Source organism: Sebastes fasciatus, chromosome 23, assembly GCF_043250625.1.
Source record: "Sebastes fasciatus isolate fSebFas1 chromosome 23, fSebFas1.pri, whole genome shotgun sequence".
Taxonomy (NCBI): domain Eukaryota; kingdom Metazoa; phylum Chordata; class Actinopteri; order Perciformes; family Sebastidae; genus Sebastes; species Sebastes fasciatus.
In genome coordinates, this window is record NC_133817.1 from 10618375 (window position 1) to 10635560 (window position 17186).

Genomic DNA, 17186 nt, shown 5'->3' on the forward strand with positions numbered 1-17186 from the left:
TTTACTTTGTTTCTCTTTATTTTTATGTTATTTATTGATTTTATTTTTTTATTCTTTTATTTCTATTTTCGAACTTTATCTCTAATTTTTATTTATGTATCTATTTATTTATTATTTTTCAATTCCTTTTCTATATTCATCTCTTCTCTCCTAATATAAGTATAAACAAACATGTTATTCTTCCTCCCTGTACATTCGCCTCCTAAGGACACTTATGACCCTGTTGTGTCTTAAAACATGAGACTGTACTGTACGACTGTACCTGTTAAAAGGAAATAAAAAGTGTGTATATACTGTACCACCATTTTATCACTATAATGACTGATATAATTTATATTTTTATATAATTTTGTTTTTATATTTTTTGCCGTGGTATTTGTTTAGTATCTTGAAATGTAAACATACACGCATATACACGTTTGGATGTCCGTGTTTGTACATAGGCTATACCTTACCCACAATGACCTGGTTTAAATGCATTTTAGTGACAGATAGCTACATGAAAAGAATATGCAATCATGAGCTAATTAAATAACATTAATGTCAGAGTCAACAGTTCTCAAGTCAGAAAGTTTTCAGTTTTCACACTTTCTTTTATTTTGTTTTTTAAGTTATACACTACAATCGTACAATCTCACAAGTCATAAACAAAATATACTATATTTATTTTATGTTTTAATTTATTTTATCATGATCACATCTGTATCCCTTTGATATCTTATCTTTATCCATTTTATTACCAGTCTGTGTTATATGTTTTGTAACTGTGTATGTGCTGCTGCTATCTTTAATCTCAGTGAGGCCCTCTCCTGGTTAATAAAGTTATTATTATGATGAAGAGGGAGTTGCTTTAGGATGATGGATGTCAGTATACAAATGTCTGTGGTTTCTAACACAGAAAATAGCAAATACAGCTGGAAAAGTCTTTATTTTGAGTAATAAAAGTAATTAATCTGACTGATGTTTAAACAGGTTTGATGAAAATTGAAAAAAGGGACTAAACCATATTCTCTTACCAACACAACAAAGTAAAAATGGATAAAAATGATGGGATGTGTTTTTCAGTCTTTCACAGCCTGATAGTACGGTGCAAACATGGCCCTCCACATCTGTTGGAGCAGCTGGAGAAGTTTGGAAATCCACATGAATGAAGACGGAAGAGCTGTGGGGAAAGAACAGGAAGAAATGCACTGACTTATTTCCAATCAAATGTTTTATACTTCAACAAAGACTTGTGATGAAATTGAGTTCGAAAGAGCATTTAATCAAACCTGGATCCATTCGGAACAAAAGCATGTAGAGAAGAACGGCAGCCAGGAAGACTCTCCGGAGAGGGAACGAGCCAGAGCCGGTCGCCAACACTTTTCTGTACAAAAACCTGAGCATGGCTTCAAGTTTACGGATTATAGATCCTGTAAAAACAATCAGAAAGTCTGCATTCATTATTTGTACTTATATGACTTAGTATAATGCATGTCATAAGGACTTAGCTGAAACCTTGAGTTGAGACAGGAAGTGCAGTGATGTCAGAGTCTGGACTGAACTCAGGATTTAGAGGCGGTTCATGATTCTGTCGCTCTTTTCCTTCAACAACCTCCAGTGCAGTCTGCCTCTGGTCTTCTGTGAACGCAGCGCATCCAACCTCACCGCCGATCAGCTCCAGAGCTTCGTCTCTGTGTTCAAGAGGCACGAGGACGTGCAGCAGGTAGAGCTCCGCCACTGTCCCGAACCCCGTCACTCTGCTGTTGGACGGGCAGTGTAACCAAACTCTGGCTGCCTCCTGCATCACGGCTGGCTCTCCCACCTTGGAGTAAAGCAGTATGCTGCCAACATGAGAGAGAAAATATATTCAGTATGGATTTTAGAGGTGAAAAGATCAATCAGTAAACTGATAAGTCAGATCAACAGAAAAATAATCTTTGTTTCAGTCATTTATCGAGCAAAAATGCCAAATATTCTCTGATTTTAGCTTCTCAAATGTGAAGATTTGCTGCTCTTCTTGTTATATATGATGGTTTATTAAATAGGGCTGCAACTTCATTGTCGATTTATCTTTGAATTATTTTCTCGATTAATCGATTAGTTGTTTGGTCTATAAAATGTCAGAAAATTATGAAAAATGTGGATCAGTGTTTCCTGAATAGTGATATAATGAGAAATATGAAATAATCGTTAGTTGCAGCGCTAATGTACTTTTTTTATTATTATTTTATTCTCGGTTTTAATAAATTAATTTAAGAATAAGAGATAGAAAACAAATTCAAATAATCCAAATATCTGCCGTATGTGCCCTTTGTTGGCCTGGCTATTCAGTGATGCGCAATTTCCTCACAATTAGAACTCCAACTAATGATTATTTTCATAAATGGTTAATATTGTGATTATTCTTTTCAATTAAATTGTTAAAAAAAAAGTTTATGAAACATCAGAAAATTGTGAAAAGGCCCTTTGCAATTTCCCAAAGCCCAAGGTGGTATCTCCAAATGTTGATATACAGTATTTACTGTATTGTTATTGTTGTTATATATATATATCTTGTCCTAATTGTTTGTTATCACTATTATGTAGTCATATTATTTCTTTATATTAATCTTGTCTCTAGGTGGAGGCTTCAGATAAGCCCAGTGGTTTTTTTTGCCTCTTCCTGCACTGTATATTATTCATTTATTTTATGTTGTATAGTCTTAAATTGTGCAAAATAAATAAACAAACAAACAATTGCTTGTTTTAATATTCAATTTAAAAGGATATAGAAACAGAGAACATCAGCCAAATCTCACATTTAAGAAGATGGAACAGAGAAGACAATTTGTACATACATTTTCTGATTAATCGATTAAAAGCTCTGCTCACCACATCTGCATTATTTTAGCAGGTATTTTGTCCTGGTGCTCGTACTGCTGAAGGACCCAGGAGAGGACACCATGCCACTGATTCAGCTCAGCCAATGCTTGAAGCCCTAAGATGCAGAAGCCAGCTTTAAACTCTCCACATCTGAGGAGACAAAAACACAGAAAAGTTAACATTAACCCTCCAGCCTGCAGGGGAACACACATACAAGGTGCATTTTAAAGACTTTTCACCTGTTGTCCTCTTGCTCCATGTTGCTGAGACTCTCCAGGCCTCTGTCGCATGTGTCAAAAGCTGCCTGGAAGTCTTTGAGGACCATCATTTGCTCTGCAGCTGTGTCCAACATGCTGAATGTCTGTGTTAAAGAAGAAGTGCTGCAGGCTGAGAGCAGAGAGCTGCGAGCAGGAGCCAGGCTGGTTGAACAGCTGCTCATGACTCATTTAAGACCAATAAAACACAAAATACAAGCTATTTTACAACACTAAAAGATGCTGCTTTACTTTTAGCAGGTTTAGTTTGTACCTGGATGTCAAATAAACCTGTTTGGAGGTCATATTGGTACACTATCCGCTCTTCAACATCCTTGTTTACAATCTATTAGTGATGTGTCGGTCACAAACGAGTCAGTTCATTGAGCCGGCTCTTTTAAGTGAACGATAATGGTACGTGTCCACAGGCTCCGTGCTTTCCACGCTTCCCATTCATTGTCTGTGTAAGCAGCCATGCATTGCATTCTGGTAGCGTGGCGTCGCGATTCGAGAAACGGAGCGTCAAAACGCCCGCTCCTCATTTGCATAAAGTTGAGGGCTAGTCTACGCTGCGATGCGATGCGATGCGTTGCATTGCGGTACGGTGCGTCACGGTGCGGTGCGGTGCACGAATAGCAGACAAGATGAGTGACATTTGGAAACGAAGCAGCATGTAAAATTATGGTATTCAGTAAATTATAAGGTTTAGTATAATTATATTGAATAATTTAAGTGATATATGTGCACACATACTAATCATAGGTCAAAACAGCGCTAAATTTGGCTGAACTATAAAAGGCAGAAGTGGTAAAATGAAGAGCCGTTTGGGAGCCGAAAGAGCCGGCTCTTCTTGGTGAGCTGAGCTAAATGATCTGGCTCACTAAAAAGAGACGGAATTTCCATCACTACAATCTTCGGAGTTCCTGGTTTGAGATCGCCATCCAATCAGATGCTCCAATCTTCAGAGTGACTGAAGCAGCCAATCATGTAGCTGTTTCTTTAAAACGCGTCATCGGTTTTTTCTCTCTCCAGCTTGTAAACACGTGGACTGAGCAGAGTGTGTTCCTGTCTGTCTACGGAGGGAATTTAAGCTATTTAACCACTGTTCTGTAAGTCACCGCTTCTTGTTTACATGTGTAATAATACTAACACACTGTATTGATTTAGCATGCTGAATTAAAGATAGCTTTTAAGTGTATTATAGGCTGCTTTAGCTTAGATGGCTAACAAACTAGCAGTCTGTTTACACACTTTGCTGTAAAGTTAGCTTGCTAATATCTAGTCATGTAATGTAACTACCACGAAACAGTGACAATGTATATATATATATGTATTATTCTGGTTGATATGTGGACAAACATGTTGAAACTATGATATTTTGTCATATAAATAGTGAGAAGCACCTGTTTTAAGTTTATTAAAGGCCAGAGGCAGCTTTAGTGGAAGACTCTTATGTTAAAACCTACTTATACAGCTGTCTTGGTTGTAGAGCTGTAGACAGATAATCGTGTCACTTCTCACCTTTCCAATAACATCAATCACTGCTAACTACTATTACTGTTAAATGTCCTGTTATTGCAACAGAAAATTCAGATTGACATGGTTTTAACTTGTCACAATTTGTTTTTATTTGTTTTTTTAGAACTTTAGAAGACTGCTGTTGAAAATGTATAATACATTACATAATATAATATATGATATCATTTACAATAAAATGAATTGTCGACTATTTCTGGTCCTAGGAGTATCAAAAGCAAAGTAAGGGTTATGAAATAGACTCAGTGGTTTCCAAATTTTTTCCATAAGGGACCCCTTTTCTATCACTGAGTAAACTGATATTTCAATTTATATTCAATGCATAACAGTACAGAACAATTGTTAAACTGTACATATAACCTGGAATAACTGCAGTTTATATCTTGAATAACAATCCAAATTTTAAAAATAATTTAATTTAGTTTTCTTCACAGAAATTAATGAAATGCTGAGATATAGGCCAACTGTATATTTAAAAAAAGGTTGTCTTGTATCCCTTAAATTAAAATCAAGAAGGCCTCGCGACCACTGTGAAGCTTTGGCGACCCCTAGTGGGGGGTTGGGACCCCAGGTCGGGAACCAGTGAAATAGAGTTTATAGAAAACTGTCCTGAAGCTGAAACATAATGTGAAGGCCTCCAGTGAATGTGTGCTCTTGGTTCTGGCATCGAATGCATTCGCAGAGAAACTTGCCTTTTTAATAAAAATAAATAATGTAAGTGTGGGTCCTTTGAGAGCTGCTTACTGTCTAGAGAAAGTATTAGATAAGAATGTGAAAGCCAGTCAGTTTGACTGGTGTGTTTTTGTTTTTTTCAGATCGTCCTCAAAATGGCAAAAAGCCTCCGGAGCAAATGGAAGAGGAAGATGCGCGCAGAGAAGAGGAAGAAAAATGCACCAAAGGAGCTGGCCCGTCTGAAACAAGCTCTGAGTCTGGATAAGAAGGCAGACGCTGCCATGACTGACTTGCAGGAGATCGCCACCGTGGTGTCAGTTGACAAGATCAAGAAGGATGTGGAAGTAGGAGAGGGTGACGGTGAGTGAGAGATTTAAGTGTCTGTACTAAAAGATAAATTTAAACTGGTTTGTGTAGATTTGTTTAGTGTTATCATGGGTTGCTTGAGAAGCTCACACAAAGCAACATTTTTTATTTATCGTCATCTTACTCATCAATCTTTGTTGTGTTATAGATGGGAAGATGGACATGGACAGCAAGCGCAACAAGACAACTCAGTTGGATGGAAATGGTCAGTACCCTGTGTGGATGAGCCAGCGGCAGGCCAAGAAACTGAAAGGCAAACGGATGGCAAAGAAGAGTGGGCAGGGCAAGAACAAGAAGGGCATCGCCTGGTGAACCAGAGGAAACCAAGAGACCTTTGCTTTGCCTTAAAAGACTTTTGACGCAGGAACACAGAATCATTTCATGTATTCTTTTATACGTGATAACTGGATTTTCTGCTATTGAATCTCATTCTGTTCAGTGTGTTATAAGATTCATGGAGTCTGTTCATTATAAAGTAATTCACTGCAGGAAAATGTTGTTCTTATGGAACAGCAGCTTCATCTTCATGTTGGGACACGTTTTAAGAAACTAAGACAAAATATGTCTGATTGTCATGTATTCTCTACTACAATTTAAGTCTTTTCATACTCTGATAAAAATGTTTTATTTACAGATCTATGGCTTGTTTTGTTTACTATAGTTTTATATAGACTAGGGCTGCAACTAACGATTATTTTCATTATTAATCAATTAGTTGTTTGGTCTATAAAATGCAAGAAAATGTTGATCAGTGTTTCCCAAAGCCCAAGATGACATCGTCACGTCTTGTTTTGTCCACAACTCAAATCAGTTTACTGTCATCGAGGAGTAAATAAACCAGAAAATATTCACATTTAAGAAGCTGCAATCAGAGAATTTTGACTACTTTTCTTTAAAAAATTACTCAAAACCGATTATGAAATAGTTGGCGATTAATTTAATAGTTGACAACTAATGATTAATCGTTGCAGCTCTAATATAGACTTAGCGTAGGGGTCGAGACGCCGACCGTGAACTACAATGTCTCAGGTTTGAGTCACACTGGGGACTTTTGTTGCATGTCATTACTCATTTTTTCCCCTCATTTCGTTGCATTTCTCTACTGTCAGATTCTCTAAAGTAATTGGAATATTTTCCCGATATCTCTGCGTATGCCATGATATAGAAGATGTATACAAAATCATAAAATTAATGAACTGTGTTGTAGATAAAACGCTACTCTTGTAAAACAATAACTTCATTAACAGATTTTTTTTTAGCCATACTTTGCTTTGAATCATTAATTTAGAGTGAGAGATCCTAATACTATGATCATATTTCCAGTGAAAGATGATAAACAATAATAGTCCTGGTATTACTAAATTGTCACTGATGAGAAGTTGATTAATAAAAGTTGTAAAACACAAAGAAGCTCTCCTGTAGAATATTTTATTCAATCGGTTCATTGCAGATAAAAGAAGCAACTCCTCACCATTAATACGGTCATAACATCAGATACCCTCACCGGCTTTACGGCAACGTGCCTTGAAGTCTGTGAGTGTGGACACTGGGATTGGGCCTTTGCCACAGACCCGAGATATTACACAATAAAACTAGAAATTGGCTGATCGGAAGCCACTTTGGCACAAATATTCTGTGATTTACTTTTTAAATACAGTGTTAAAATGAATTCCCTCTGTTGAACAACCGAAGAAACATGATAGTTTAAGTGAAGCGCAACCTCCCTGAGCAGCACGTCGCTCACTCCATCAGCTGAACATAAGCGGACGGGAAAAGACCAAAGCATCCGTGACACTGCCCCTTCCACCAGCCCTCGTCAATCATCTCTATGTTGGTGATGATGTCATCCGGGTTGAAGGAGATCTCGTCATCACCCTCTGTGTGGGAATAGAGACGATTTGTCCACTCAAATGTTGACAGATGATTATTAAATGTCAAAAAGTGAAGAATTGAAAAGGTGTCATACCTCCTTGATAGTCGTAAATTGCTACAGCCTGCAGGCCGCTTGACAGGTCTTCATAGTCGTTATCTTCAGCTGTAAAAGAAAACGTTGACATGAATGTTTCACATGTGAAAGGTTTGACATTTTACTGACAGCAGACACAGACCTATCGGTGCTGGTGGTTCAAGTTCCTCGTACTCTCCTTCATCCACCTCCACCTCTTCGGACCTTCTGGGCAGCGGTGGAGCTTCCGATTCGGAGAAATCGTCTGTGCACGGTGGAGCTTCCGCTTCGAGGAAATCGTCTGTGCACGGAGGAGCTTCCGCTTCGAGGAAATCGTCTGTGCACGGAGGAGCTTCCGGTTCGAGGAAATCGTCCGTGCACGGAGGAGCTTCCGGCTCGAAGGAATCGTCTGTGCGCGGAGGCAACGCCGGGGGCTGGTCGTATTCTGGTTCCTCCTGAAAACATCACGTAATATCTTTGATTTCCTGATCTCTGATCCTGGAGAAACACAAAGTCATTAGCATGCATATTGACAATTATTTAATCTTTTGACCTCTTCTTCTTCTTCTTCTATGAGTGTTTCCTCTTGTGTTTCCTCTTGTCTCTGCATGGCAGCCTCTCGCTCTCTGGCTTCTCTGGCTTCTCTCCTCGCTTTCTCCTCTTCTGCTCTCTTCTTGTTCTCTTCATCTGAAGCTTTGGCCATGTTTTCAAAACGGGCCTTCAGTGATCCTGCACCTGCACTCGCTGCATAATAAAGAGGAATGATTATGAATTAGGGCTGTCAATCGATTGAAATATTTAATCACGTTTAATCGCATGATTGTCCATAGTCAATCGCGATTAATCTCAAATTAATTGCACATTTTTTATCTGTTCAAAATGTACCTTAAAGGGAGATTTGTCAAGTATTTAATACTCTTATCAACATGGGAGTGGGCAAATATGCTGCTTTATGCAAATGTATGTATATATTCATTATTGGAAATCAATTAACAACACAAAACAATAACAAATATTGTCCAGAAAGAAATTAGTGGCATTAAAACAAATTTGCATTAATCGACAGCCCTAATTCTATCGAGTAGCACCTTCAAAAAGGAAAATATTGTACTGTTATAGAGAATGTGGACAGACGGCTTACCTTTCTGAGGTTCATGTTTCTGCAACTCTTCTTTGTGTTCAAATCCCACAGCAGACTGCACAGACAACTTAATAATCATTAAATGATTCACCAACTATTTTGATAATCGATTTATCTATTTGAATAATTTATTTATTTTTTAATTTAAGAAAAAAAAAAGTTAAAATTCTCTGATTCCAGCTTCTTAAATGTGAATATTTTCTGGTTTCTTTACTCACTAAGGTGAGTCCACAAAGAAACTACTTCTAATGTCAAACTCATGAACATCAAGTGAAGCAATAATAAAAACAAATCTTTGTCTTCTCACCTTGTCGACGCGGTCTTTCTGAACACCATACTTCCCTCCAAATCCCTTTGAATGATCTGAATGTGTTAAAGAAATCAGTGGCGTTAAAACTAATTTGCATTAATGTGTTATTATCGTGTTAACTTTGACAGCCCTAATTCTATTAAGTAGCACCTTCAAAAAGGAAAATATTGTTCTATTAGAGAGAATGTGGATAGACGGCTTACCTGTCTGAGATCCATGTTGCTGCAACTCTTCTCTGTGTCCAAAGCCCAGAGCAGACTGCACAGACAACACAATGAATCATTAAATGATTCACCAACTGTTTTGAGCAATTTATTTATTTTTTAATTTAAGAAAAAAAAAGGTAACAATTCTCTGATTCCAGCTTCTTAAATGTGAATATTTTCTGGTTTCTTTACTCCACTATGACAGTAAACTGAATATCTTTGAGTTGTGGTGAAAACAAGACATTTGAGGACGTCATCTTGGACTTTGGGAAACACTGATTGACATTTTTCACCACTTTATAGACCAAACAACTTATCGATTAATTGAGATTATAATCGACAATGAAAGTAATCGTTAGTTGCAGCTCTTCATGTGTTAAACTCAGATTTAAGATGAGTCTACAAAGAAACTTCTTCTAATGTCAAACTCTGCATGTACATCACTCATCGAAGGTCAAACATCCAAGTGAAGCAATAATAAAAACAAATCTTTGTCTTCTCACCTTGTCGACGCGGTCTTTCTGAACACCAAACTTCCCTCCAAATCCCTTTGAGTGATCTGAATGTGAAATGAATAAAGATTAATGACATGGTAGGTACCAATGGGTTCATTAAGTTTTGTAGTTTCATATGATGCCAGTATCTTCACTCTAGCTTTAAAACTGAGCCCGATACAACCTCCGAAATATTGTTTGCATTAATACGTTAAAGAAATTAGTGGCGTTAAAACGAATTTGAATTAATGTGTTATTATCGCGTTAACTTTGACAGCCCTAATTCTATTAAGTAGCACCTTCAAAAAGGAAAATATCGTATTGTTAGAGAGAATGTGGACAGACGGCTTACCTGTCTGAGATCCATGTTGCTGCAACTCTTCTTTGTGTTCAAAGCCCACAGCAGACTGCACAGACAACACAATTAATCATTAAATGATTGGGCAACTATTTTGATAATCGATTTATCAGTTTTTTGTAATTTATTTATTTATTTATTTTCTAATTTAAGAAAAAATAGGTTAAAATTCTCTGATTCCAGCTTCTTAAATGTGAATATTTACTGGTTTCTTTACTCCTCTATGACAGTAAACTGAATATCTTTGAGTTTTGGACAAAACAAGACATTTGAGGACGTCATCTTGGCTTTGGGAAACTCTGATTGACATTTTTCACCATTTTCTGACATTTTATAGACTAAACAACTAATCGATTAATCAAGAAAATAATCAACAATGAAAATAATCGTTAGTTGCAGCCCTACATGTGTTAAACTCAGATTTAAGATGAGTCCACAAATAAACTTCTTCTAATGTCAAATTCTGCATGTACATCACTCATTGAAGGTCAAACATCCAAGTGAAGCAATAATAAAAACAAATCTTTGTCTTCTCACCTTGTCGACGCGGTCTTTCTGAACACCAAACTTCCCTCCAAATCCCTTTGAGTGATCTGAATGTGAAATGAATAAAGATTAATGACATGGTAGGTACCAATGGGTTCATTAGGTTTTCTAGTTTCATATGATGCCAGTATCTTCACTCTAGCTTTAAAACTGAGCCCGATACAACCTCCGAAATATTGTTTGCGTTAATGCGTTAAAGAAGTTAGTGGCGTTAAAATTAATTTGCATTAATGTGTTATTATCGCGTTAACTTTGACAGCCCTAATTCTATTAAGTAGCACCTTCAAAAAGGAAAATATTGTATTGTTAGAGAGAATGTGGACAGACGGCTTACCTGTCTGAGATCCATGTTGCTGCAACTCTTCTTTGTGTCCGTAGCCCACAGCAGACTGCACAGACAACACAATTAATCATTAAATGATTCACCAACTATTTTGAATCGATTTATCAGTTTTTTGTAATTTATTTATTTTTTAATTTAAGAAAAAAAGGGTTAAAATTCTCTAATTCCAGCTTCCTAAATATTTTCTGGTTTCTTTACTCCACTATGACAGTAAACTGAATATCTTTGAGTTGTGGACAAAACAAGACATTAAAGGACGTCATCTTGGACTTTGGGAAACACTGATTGACATTTTTCATAATTTTCTGACATTTTATAAACCAAACAACTAATCGAGAAAGTAATCGTTAGTTGCAGCCGAACATGTGTTAAACTCAGATTTAAGGTGAGTCCACAAATAAACTTCTTCTAAAGTCAAACTCTGCATGTACATCAAGTGAAGCAATAATAAAAACAAATCTTTGTCTTCTCACCTTGTCGACACGGTCTTTCTGAACACCAAACTTCCCTCCAAATCCCTTTGATTGATCTGAATGTGAAATGAATAAAGATTAATCAGATGTCAGGCAAAAAAGGTATCAAAACTGACTGCTACAGTTTTTCCTCACCAAAATGTAGAATAAGTTTGGAGCGTTATTTAGCTTCCAATGCTAGTATGACATGGTTGGTACCGATGAATTCATTAGGTTTTCTAGTTCATATGATGCCAGTATCTTCACTCTAGCTTTAAAACTGAGCCCGATACCACCTCCGAAATATCGTTTGCGTTAAGCACCTTCAAAAAGGAAAATATTGTAATGTAAGAGAGAATGTGGACAGACGGCTTACCTGTCTGAGATTCATGTTGCTGCAACTTTTCTTTGTGTTCATAGCCCAGAGCAGACTGCACAGACAACACAGAGGTTGTATTTAAGATTAATATATCACTTTAAAGATCCCTTCCAATAGTGTTTTAAGACATTTAAAAACACTCTGCTTTAACTAATAACCTGTGTCTGATATGGTAAATGGTAAATGGAGTTGCATGGCTCCTTTCTAGTCTTCTGACCACTCAAAGTTTGGGGTTTTCAAACATCCAAGTGAAGCAATAATAAAAGCAGATCTTTGTCTTCTCACCTTGTCGACGCGGTCTTTCTGAACACCATACTTCCCTCCAAATCCCTTTGAGTAATCTGAATGTGAAATGAATAAAGATTAATCAGATGTCAGACAAAAAGGTGTCAAAACTGACAGCTACAACTTTATCTCACCTTTCTGTGACTGGTGCTTCTCTGTTTCTCCTTTGTATTCATAGCCCAAAGCAGACTGCAACAGACAACACAGAGGTTGCATTTAAGGTTCATATATCGCTTTAAAGATCCCTTCTAAATCTGTTTTAAGGTGAGTCCAAAAAGAAACATTCTTCTAATGTCAAACTCTGCTTGTGCATCACTCATTGAAGGTCAAACATCCATTTGTCCTCTCACCTTGTCTACGCGGTCTTTCTGAACACCATACTTCCCGCCGAACCCTTTCGCTGCATCTTTCTGGGAGGAGTGCTGCTCGACTTCTGCCACATAGTCGTGACCCAAAGCCGCCTGAAGAGTAGAGATACATTTATGAACAGATTCAGCCTACAGTTTATATGAGCAGTGGAGTGAAGGATAAAATAGATACAATCTGGTCGTAAATTAGAGGAGCTTATCAACATATTTTGAGTATAAAAAATGTGTCAACCTTGTCCATTCGGTCTTTTTGGACTCCAAACTTCCCTCCATATCCGTACGACGCTTTGGGAGTGTTTTCCTTCTGCTTCCCCTGCTCGTGCTCCGAGGCAACGTTCTTTCTGAGCTCTTTAATACTGTCAGGTAAAGCACAATGACACACACCAGTTCAATGATAGTAATATCTGCTATTAGAAACTATTAATCAGTAATACATAACATACTCATACCACGCGAATATACCTATATAGCGCAATTCATACACAAGAGCTTTACAGACATTTAAACTGTTAAAAGATTAAATTAAAGAAAGCGTGAACTAGGGCTGTCAAAGCAAACGCAACACCTCTAATTTCTTTAACACATAAACTTGCGATTTTTAGGTTGTATTGGGCTAAAGGGTTTAAAGCTAGAGTGAAGTTACTGGTATCATATGAAACTAGAAAACCTAATGAATCCATTGGTACCAACCATGTCATACTAACTTGTCGGGAATGATGCTAAATAATGCTCCAAACTTGGGCTTGAGTTTGCCATGTTATGATTTGAGCATATTTTTTATGCTAAATGCAGTACCTGTGAGTGTTTCTGGACAATATCTGTCATTGTTTTGTGTTGTTAATTGATTTCCAATAATAAATATATACATACATTTGCATAAAGCAGCATATTTGCCCACTCCCATGTTGATAAGAGTATTAAATACTTGACAAATCTCCCTTTAACAGATAAAAAAATGTCTGATTAATTTGCGATTAATCACGATTAAATATTCTAAACGATTGACAGTCTTAGTGTGAACATATTTGGAGGCAATTCTGATATAAAATAAAGACATAAAACCAAATTAAAAGTGATAAACGCAAAATTAGAATGCAGAAGTAAATAAAAAGGGTGCTTTTAAAGGCTAAAAATAAATAATTTACTTATGATTTATAGATCTGTTGTAAGCCGTTAATAAGAACAATTTCGTGGTTGCCAGGCTTTGAGAAATCCCCTACTGGTGTTTATCCCTTTTGTTTGGAATAGGGCGGACCCGAATGCTTCGAAGCTTCGACAGTTGCCATGGTAATCAACCTCCAAATCAGTATTCAAATGCTTTGTTTTATATATAAAATATGTAATATATATAGTATGCATATCCTGTATATTCTTACATTTGTGAGCAATCTCTAGTCCTATTCTTACATTCAGCACCACAACCACGTTGACAGTGAGAAAGCAAAGCGCTTTAAATCTCACTGTCAAAGTGTCATCATATATTACCCATATTAGGAGAGAATTGCTGCCTGACAGCTTGTGCTCTGCTCTCACTTCCTCTTCCTGTTGCTACACAGCACCCACTCTGACCTGCATTTCTTTACATCGTCTAACAAGAGTTTCCAGACAGATGCAGAAGTTGTGCATCCCATACTTGAAGGTTTCTTGCCGTCCTGATCCCTCGACGGTCTTTGCACCCCACCTCTGCTCCTCCTCCGATACGTCATTCTGAAAAACACAAAGTTAGAAGTTAGGGGTTTGACTGACGCACACATCTTCACCCCTCACAGTGACACACATCTCCAGGAAGTGCACAGTACCACAAAGTCTGGGTCTGTCTCCCAGTCGTCGTCCGCGTCTTCAGCCACCTTCGTGCTCACGTTGTGGCCCACGGCTGACCTCCACATCTGGGGTTAGAAAAACACTACAATGAGCCACACTGAAGAACAATCATGTGTTCACATTCAAAACTGTTATATGTCTATAAACAGACAGTCTATTTTTTTATGATGACTAAAATATACAACCACAAGCTCGGACCACCATTTGCTGAAGTCTCAAAAAGGAAGTTATTTTCGACATGAAGCTTCATTTCCCCATAATGAAACACACTACAGTACTTCATGTAGTATAAAGACACTAAAATACTCAAGAAATAGTTTCATGAAAACATGTTTTTTAAGAGAAATACTTCCTGTAGAGCTTCAATTTTTCTGCAACATATTGAAAATAACATTATTTCTTGAGGGAAGCATACAAAATATTCTTTATAGTCATCTAATTAATGTTAGGTTACTAAATGTCACTTTACTGTCATAAGTGGAAGCTTCATTTCCCTATAATGAAACACACTTCAATAAAATACTCAAGAAATAGTATCATGAAAACATGTTTTTTAAGAGAAATACTTCCTCTACAGCTTAAAATCTTCTGCAACACACTGAAAATAACATTATTTACTCATACTTACTTACTTATACTACCTCATTTAATTTAAAAACACTTAAATACTAAATTAAACACTACATTTTCAAACTTACTTGTAGTAGTCTGGTATATTTATAGTATATTCTAATATATTCTTTATATTTTGTATACTATAGATATTTATCTCTAGTGTTGATATGTTAATTTAATGTATTTCCTGTGAATAAAACAATAATGTCCACAGTTTGGGATCAATAAAGTACATCTATCTATCTATTATTTCTTGAGGGAAGCATACAAAGTATTATCTTTATTAATATAATTAATGCTAGCTTATTAAATTGTCAGTTTTACTTTCATTTCTAACACATTTTTACTGTCATAAGTGGTAGTTTTAGAGCATGTAATTGTAGTAATACTGGACATTATATTGCACATACAGGTACATAATAAGATATAAATTTCCTGTACATTACCTGAATAAAACAATAATTTCCACAGTTTGGGATCAATAAAGTACATCTATCTATCTATTATTTATTGAGGGAAGCATACAAAATATTCTTTATATTCATCTAATTAATGTTAGGTTACTAATTGTGACATTTACTTTCATTTCTAACACATTTTTAGTGTCAAATCTACTTCCTTAATGAAGTTTAAAGGTGAATAAAATAAAAGCACACACATATAGGCTTGTTAGAGTTAGTTTAGAAATAAAAACAACATTACCTTGTAGTTTTAATGGTGATATCCGTGTTTGGGTGGATAAAACACAGAGGAAGTGTTCTTTAAGCTCTTCACCGAAGTTGTGACAGTTTGATGGGCGAGAAGTGAAGGCGGATCTAACGGTACGTGAACGCGCCTCGATGTTAATAATTGTACAAAACGTCGTCTATTTTTTTTTTACTTTATTTAATAACACTTCTATGTCTTTGCTATTGCAGTATAACATATGTATATGTAAAATAAAAAATAAATAAAATGTTTTTTTTAAGAAATTAAAAAAAAGTAAGAAATGCTGCATTCAGGTGCGCACGGAACTCCGAGAATCAGCGAATAAATGAGGAGTTTTAGCTGCTATAACTACTTTAAACCACAAGAAATTAAACATACTGACACTGATAATTATGGGCTATCGCTTTTAGTACCAGTTTGTTACTTTAAATCAATTTTATGTCAGTCACAACTGTGATTTGTTGTAGTGTAGTTAGCTAACACTTGAGGGCAGCACACAACCTGTAGACCTTTTACATTGCCATTCTGTTGCTAGGGCAACAGCTTTGGTCCAAGTTGACTTCCTGTCAGCTACTGCATTAACAAACACTGCAACAGGAAATACAAAGGGACCGATTTAAAAAGGTCTATACACAATAAATTGATTGATGAAATCTTATTCTTTTTGATTTAGCTCCTCATAAGTATATCGTTAAAATGAAATACAACAATCTCCCTCCAGGAAAGTTCACATTCTGCATGAAAAAATTAAAATACTATACTGATTAATAAATACTGATTAAGTGTCAGCAAAAACAGTGTGTTTACATCATCCGTCCTCCCATATAGAGAAGCATTGTGGTGTTTTTAAGACCAGCGTTTAACTGTGTGCAATTGAAAATGTCACAGTATGTCATGACGTCACTCCATTTACTGTATAAATGTTTGCGGAAACAGCAAAATCACTTTGATTGATGATACCCATTTTTTATTAACTTCACAAATAAAAGGACAAATAGTGTTTTAATGTGCTAAATTAAAATGAACTGAGCCCAAATAAACAGTAAACAGAAGTCCTACTTCCCCAATGTCTGTTTTTTTCTACAGAAACAGAAATGAGTAAATAATTAATGCTTGACTAGATCTGTCCCTGATCTAAACCACCAACACTTTTATTACATTTTAGTTTTCTATACAGCCCTTTTTAACAGTTATTTACAGTTAAAGTATAGTTCAGTGTGTGTAAGATGTGAAGAAGAACATGAATATTAAAAGAGGATGAGTACAGAAGGATCATTTCACCAACAGTGAGCCATTAAATAAACAAGAATCAAGAGGATGGTGTCGATATACATGTAGATGGTGGATCATTTCTAACTGTTATGGGCAATAAATTATGCTACATCAGAGTAGTCTATGATGGGATGGATATCATTAGAAAACACAGCAGTCTTTCTCCTCTGGAATTAATCCACGCTGTGGTAACATTGCACCTGAATGGCATCTTCACCTGCCATAAAAACTACAGAGCAAACTGTAAAATCTATGCAACAGAAGCGTGGAC

At 36.3% G+C, this 17186-nt stretch overlaps 3 protein-coding genes across 6 annotated transcripts; 1 reads left to right on the top strand and 2 right to left on the bottom strand.

Moving 5' to 3' along the window:
* Positions 1-911: 911 nt before the first annotated feature.
* Positions 912-3445, bottom strand: pex26 (peroxisomal biogenesis factor 26). The gene is made up of 5 exons (XM_074626135.1): positions 3084-3445; positions 2854-2994; positions 1498-1823; positions 1272-1412; positions 912-1162 (listed from the first exon to the last, which is right to left on the bottom strand). Exons 1-5 carry the CDS (start codon positions 3281-3283, stop codon positions 1062-1064), a joined length of 909 nt encoding a protein of 302 aa, XP_074482236.1. The 5' UTR covers positions 3284-3445; the 3' UTR covers positions 912-1061.
* A 629-nt stretch (positions 3446-4074) lies between these two features.
* On the top strand, positions 4075-6307 carry llph (LLP homolog, long-term synaptic facilitation factor). The gene is made up of 3 exons (XM_074626137.1): positions 4075-4207; positions 5450-5666; positions 5821-6307. The coding sequence occupies exons 2-3, from the start codon at positions 5462-5464 to the stop codon at positions 5982-5984; spliced, it is 369 nt and encodes a 122-aa protein (XP_074482238.1). The 5' UTR covers positions 4075-4207; positions 5450-5461; the 3' UTR covers positions 5985-6307.
* A 779-nt stretch (positions 6308-7086) lies between these two features.
* On the bottom strand, positions 7087-15773 carry hcls1 (hematopoietic cell-specific Lyn substrate 1). Of its 4 annotated transcripts, XM_074626127.1 has the most exons (21): positions 15638-15773; positions 14299-14385; positions 14133-14206; positions 12732-12855; positions 12482-12592; positions 12266-12320; positions 12132-12187; positions 11844-11898; positions 11489-11544; positions 11007-11061; positions 10664-10719; positions 10121-10175; positions 9778-9833; positions 9272-9326; positions 9066-9121; positions 8759-8813; positions 8171-8361; positions 7966-8072; positions 7781-7893; positions 7639-7707; positions 7087-7549 (listed from the first exon to the last, which is right to left on the bottom strand). In XM_074626127.1, exons 2-21 carry the CDS (start codon positions 14383-14385, stop codon positions 7413-7415), a joined length of 1623 nt encoding a protein of 540 aa, XP_074482228.1. In that variant the 5' UTR covers positions 15638-15773; the 3' UTR covers positions 7087-7412. The 4 variants fall into 4 exon arrangements, with proteins under 4 accessions (XP_074482228.1, XP_074482227.1, XP_074482229.1 ...); XM_074626126.1 differs by having other exon boundaries at positions 7781-8072; XM_074626128.1 differs by lacking the exons at positions 11489-11544; positions 11844-11898 and having other exon boundaries at positions 7781-8072.
* Between the last annotated feature and the right edge of the window lie 1413 nt (positions 15774-17186).

What these genes read in the sequence shown, in the direction of transcription:
- pex26 (XM_074626135.1), bottom strand. Translation starts at nt 3,283, where the DNA reads ATGAGCAGCTGTTCAACCAGCCTGGCTCCTGCTCGCAGCTCTCTGCTC. An exon ending in GCTAAAATAATGCAGATGTG is followed by an intron (nt 1,824 to 2,853) that starts GTGAGCAGAGCT and finishes TCATGTTGGCAG; the next exon opens with CATACTGCTTTACTCCAAGG. An exon ending in TTTGTTCCGAATGGATCCAG is followed by an intron (nt 1,163 to 1,271) that starts GTTTGATTAAAT and finishes CTTTCCCCACAG; the next exon opens with CTCTTCCGTCTTCATTCATG.
- llph (XM_074626137.1), top strand. Translation starts at nt 5,462, where the DNA reads ATGGCAAAAAGCCTCCGGAGCAAATGGAAGAGGAAGATGCGCGCAGAG. An exon ending in GGAAGTAGGAGAGGGTGACG is followed by an intron (nt 5,667 to 5,820) that starts GTGAGTGAGAGA and finishes GTTGTGTTATAG; the next exon opens with ATGGGAAGATGGACATGGAC.
- hcls1 (XM_074626126.1), bottom strand. Translation starts at nt 14,385, where the DNA reads ATGTGGAGGTCAGCCGTGGGCCACAACGTGAGCACGAAGGTGGCTGAA. An exon ending in AGACAGACCCAGACTTTGTG is followed by an intron (nt 14,207 to 14,298) that starts GTACTGTGCACT and finishes TGTGTTTTTCAG; the next exon opens with AATGACGTATCGGAGGAGGA. An exon ending in AGAAAGACCGCGTCGACAAG is followed by an intron (nt 11,899 to 12,131) that starts GTGAGAAGACAA and finishes TTGTCTGTGCAG; the next exon opens with TCTGCTCTGGGCTATGAACA.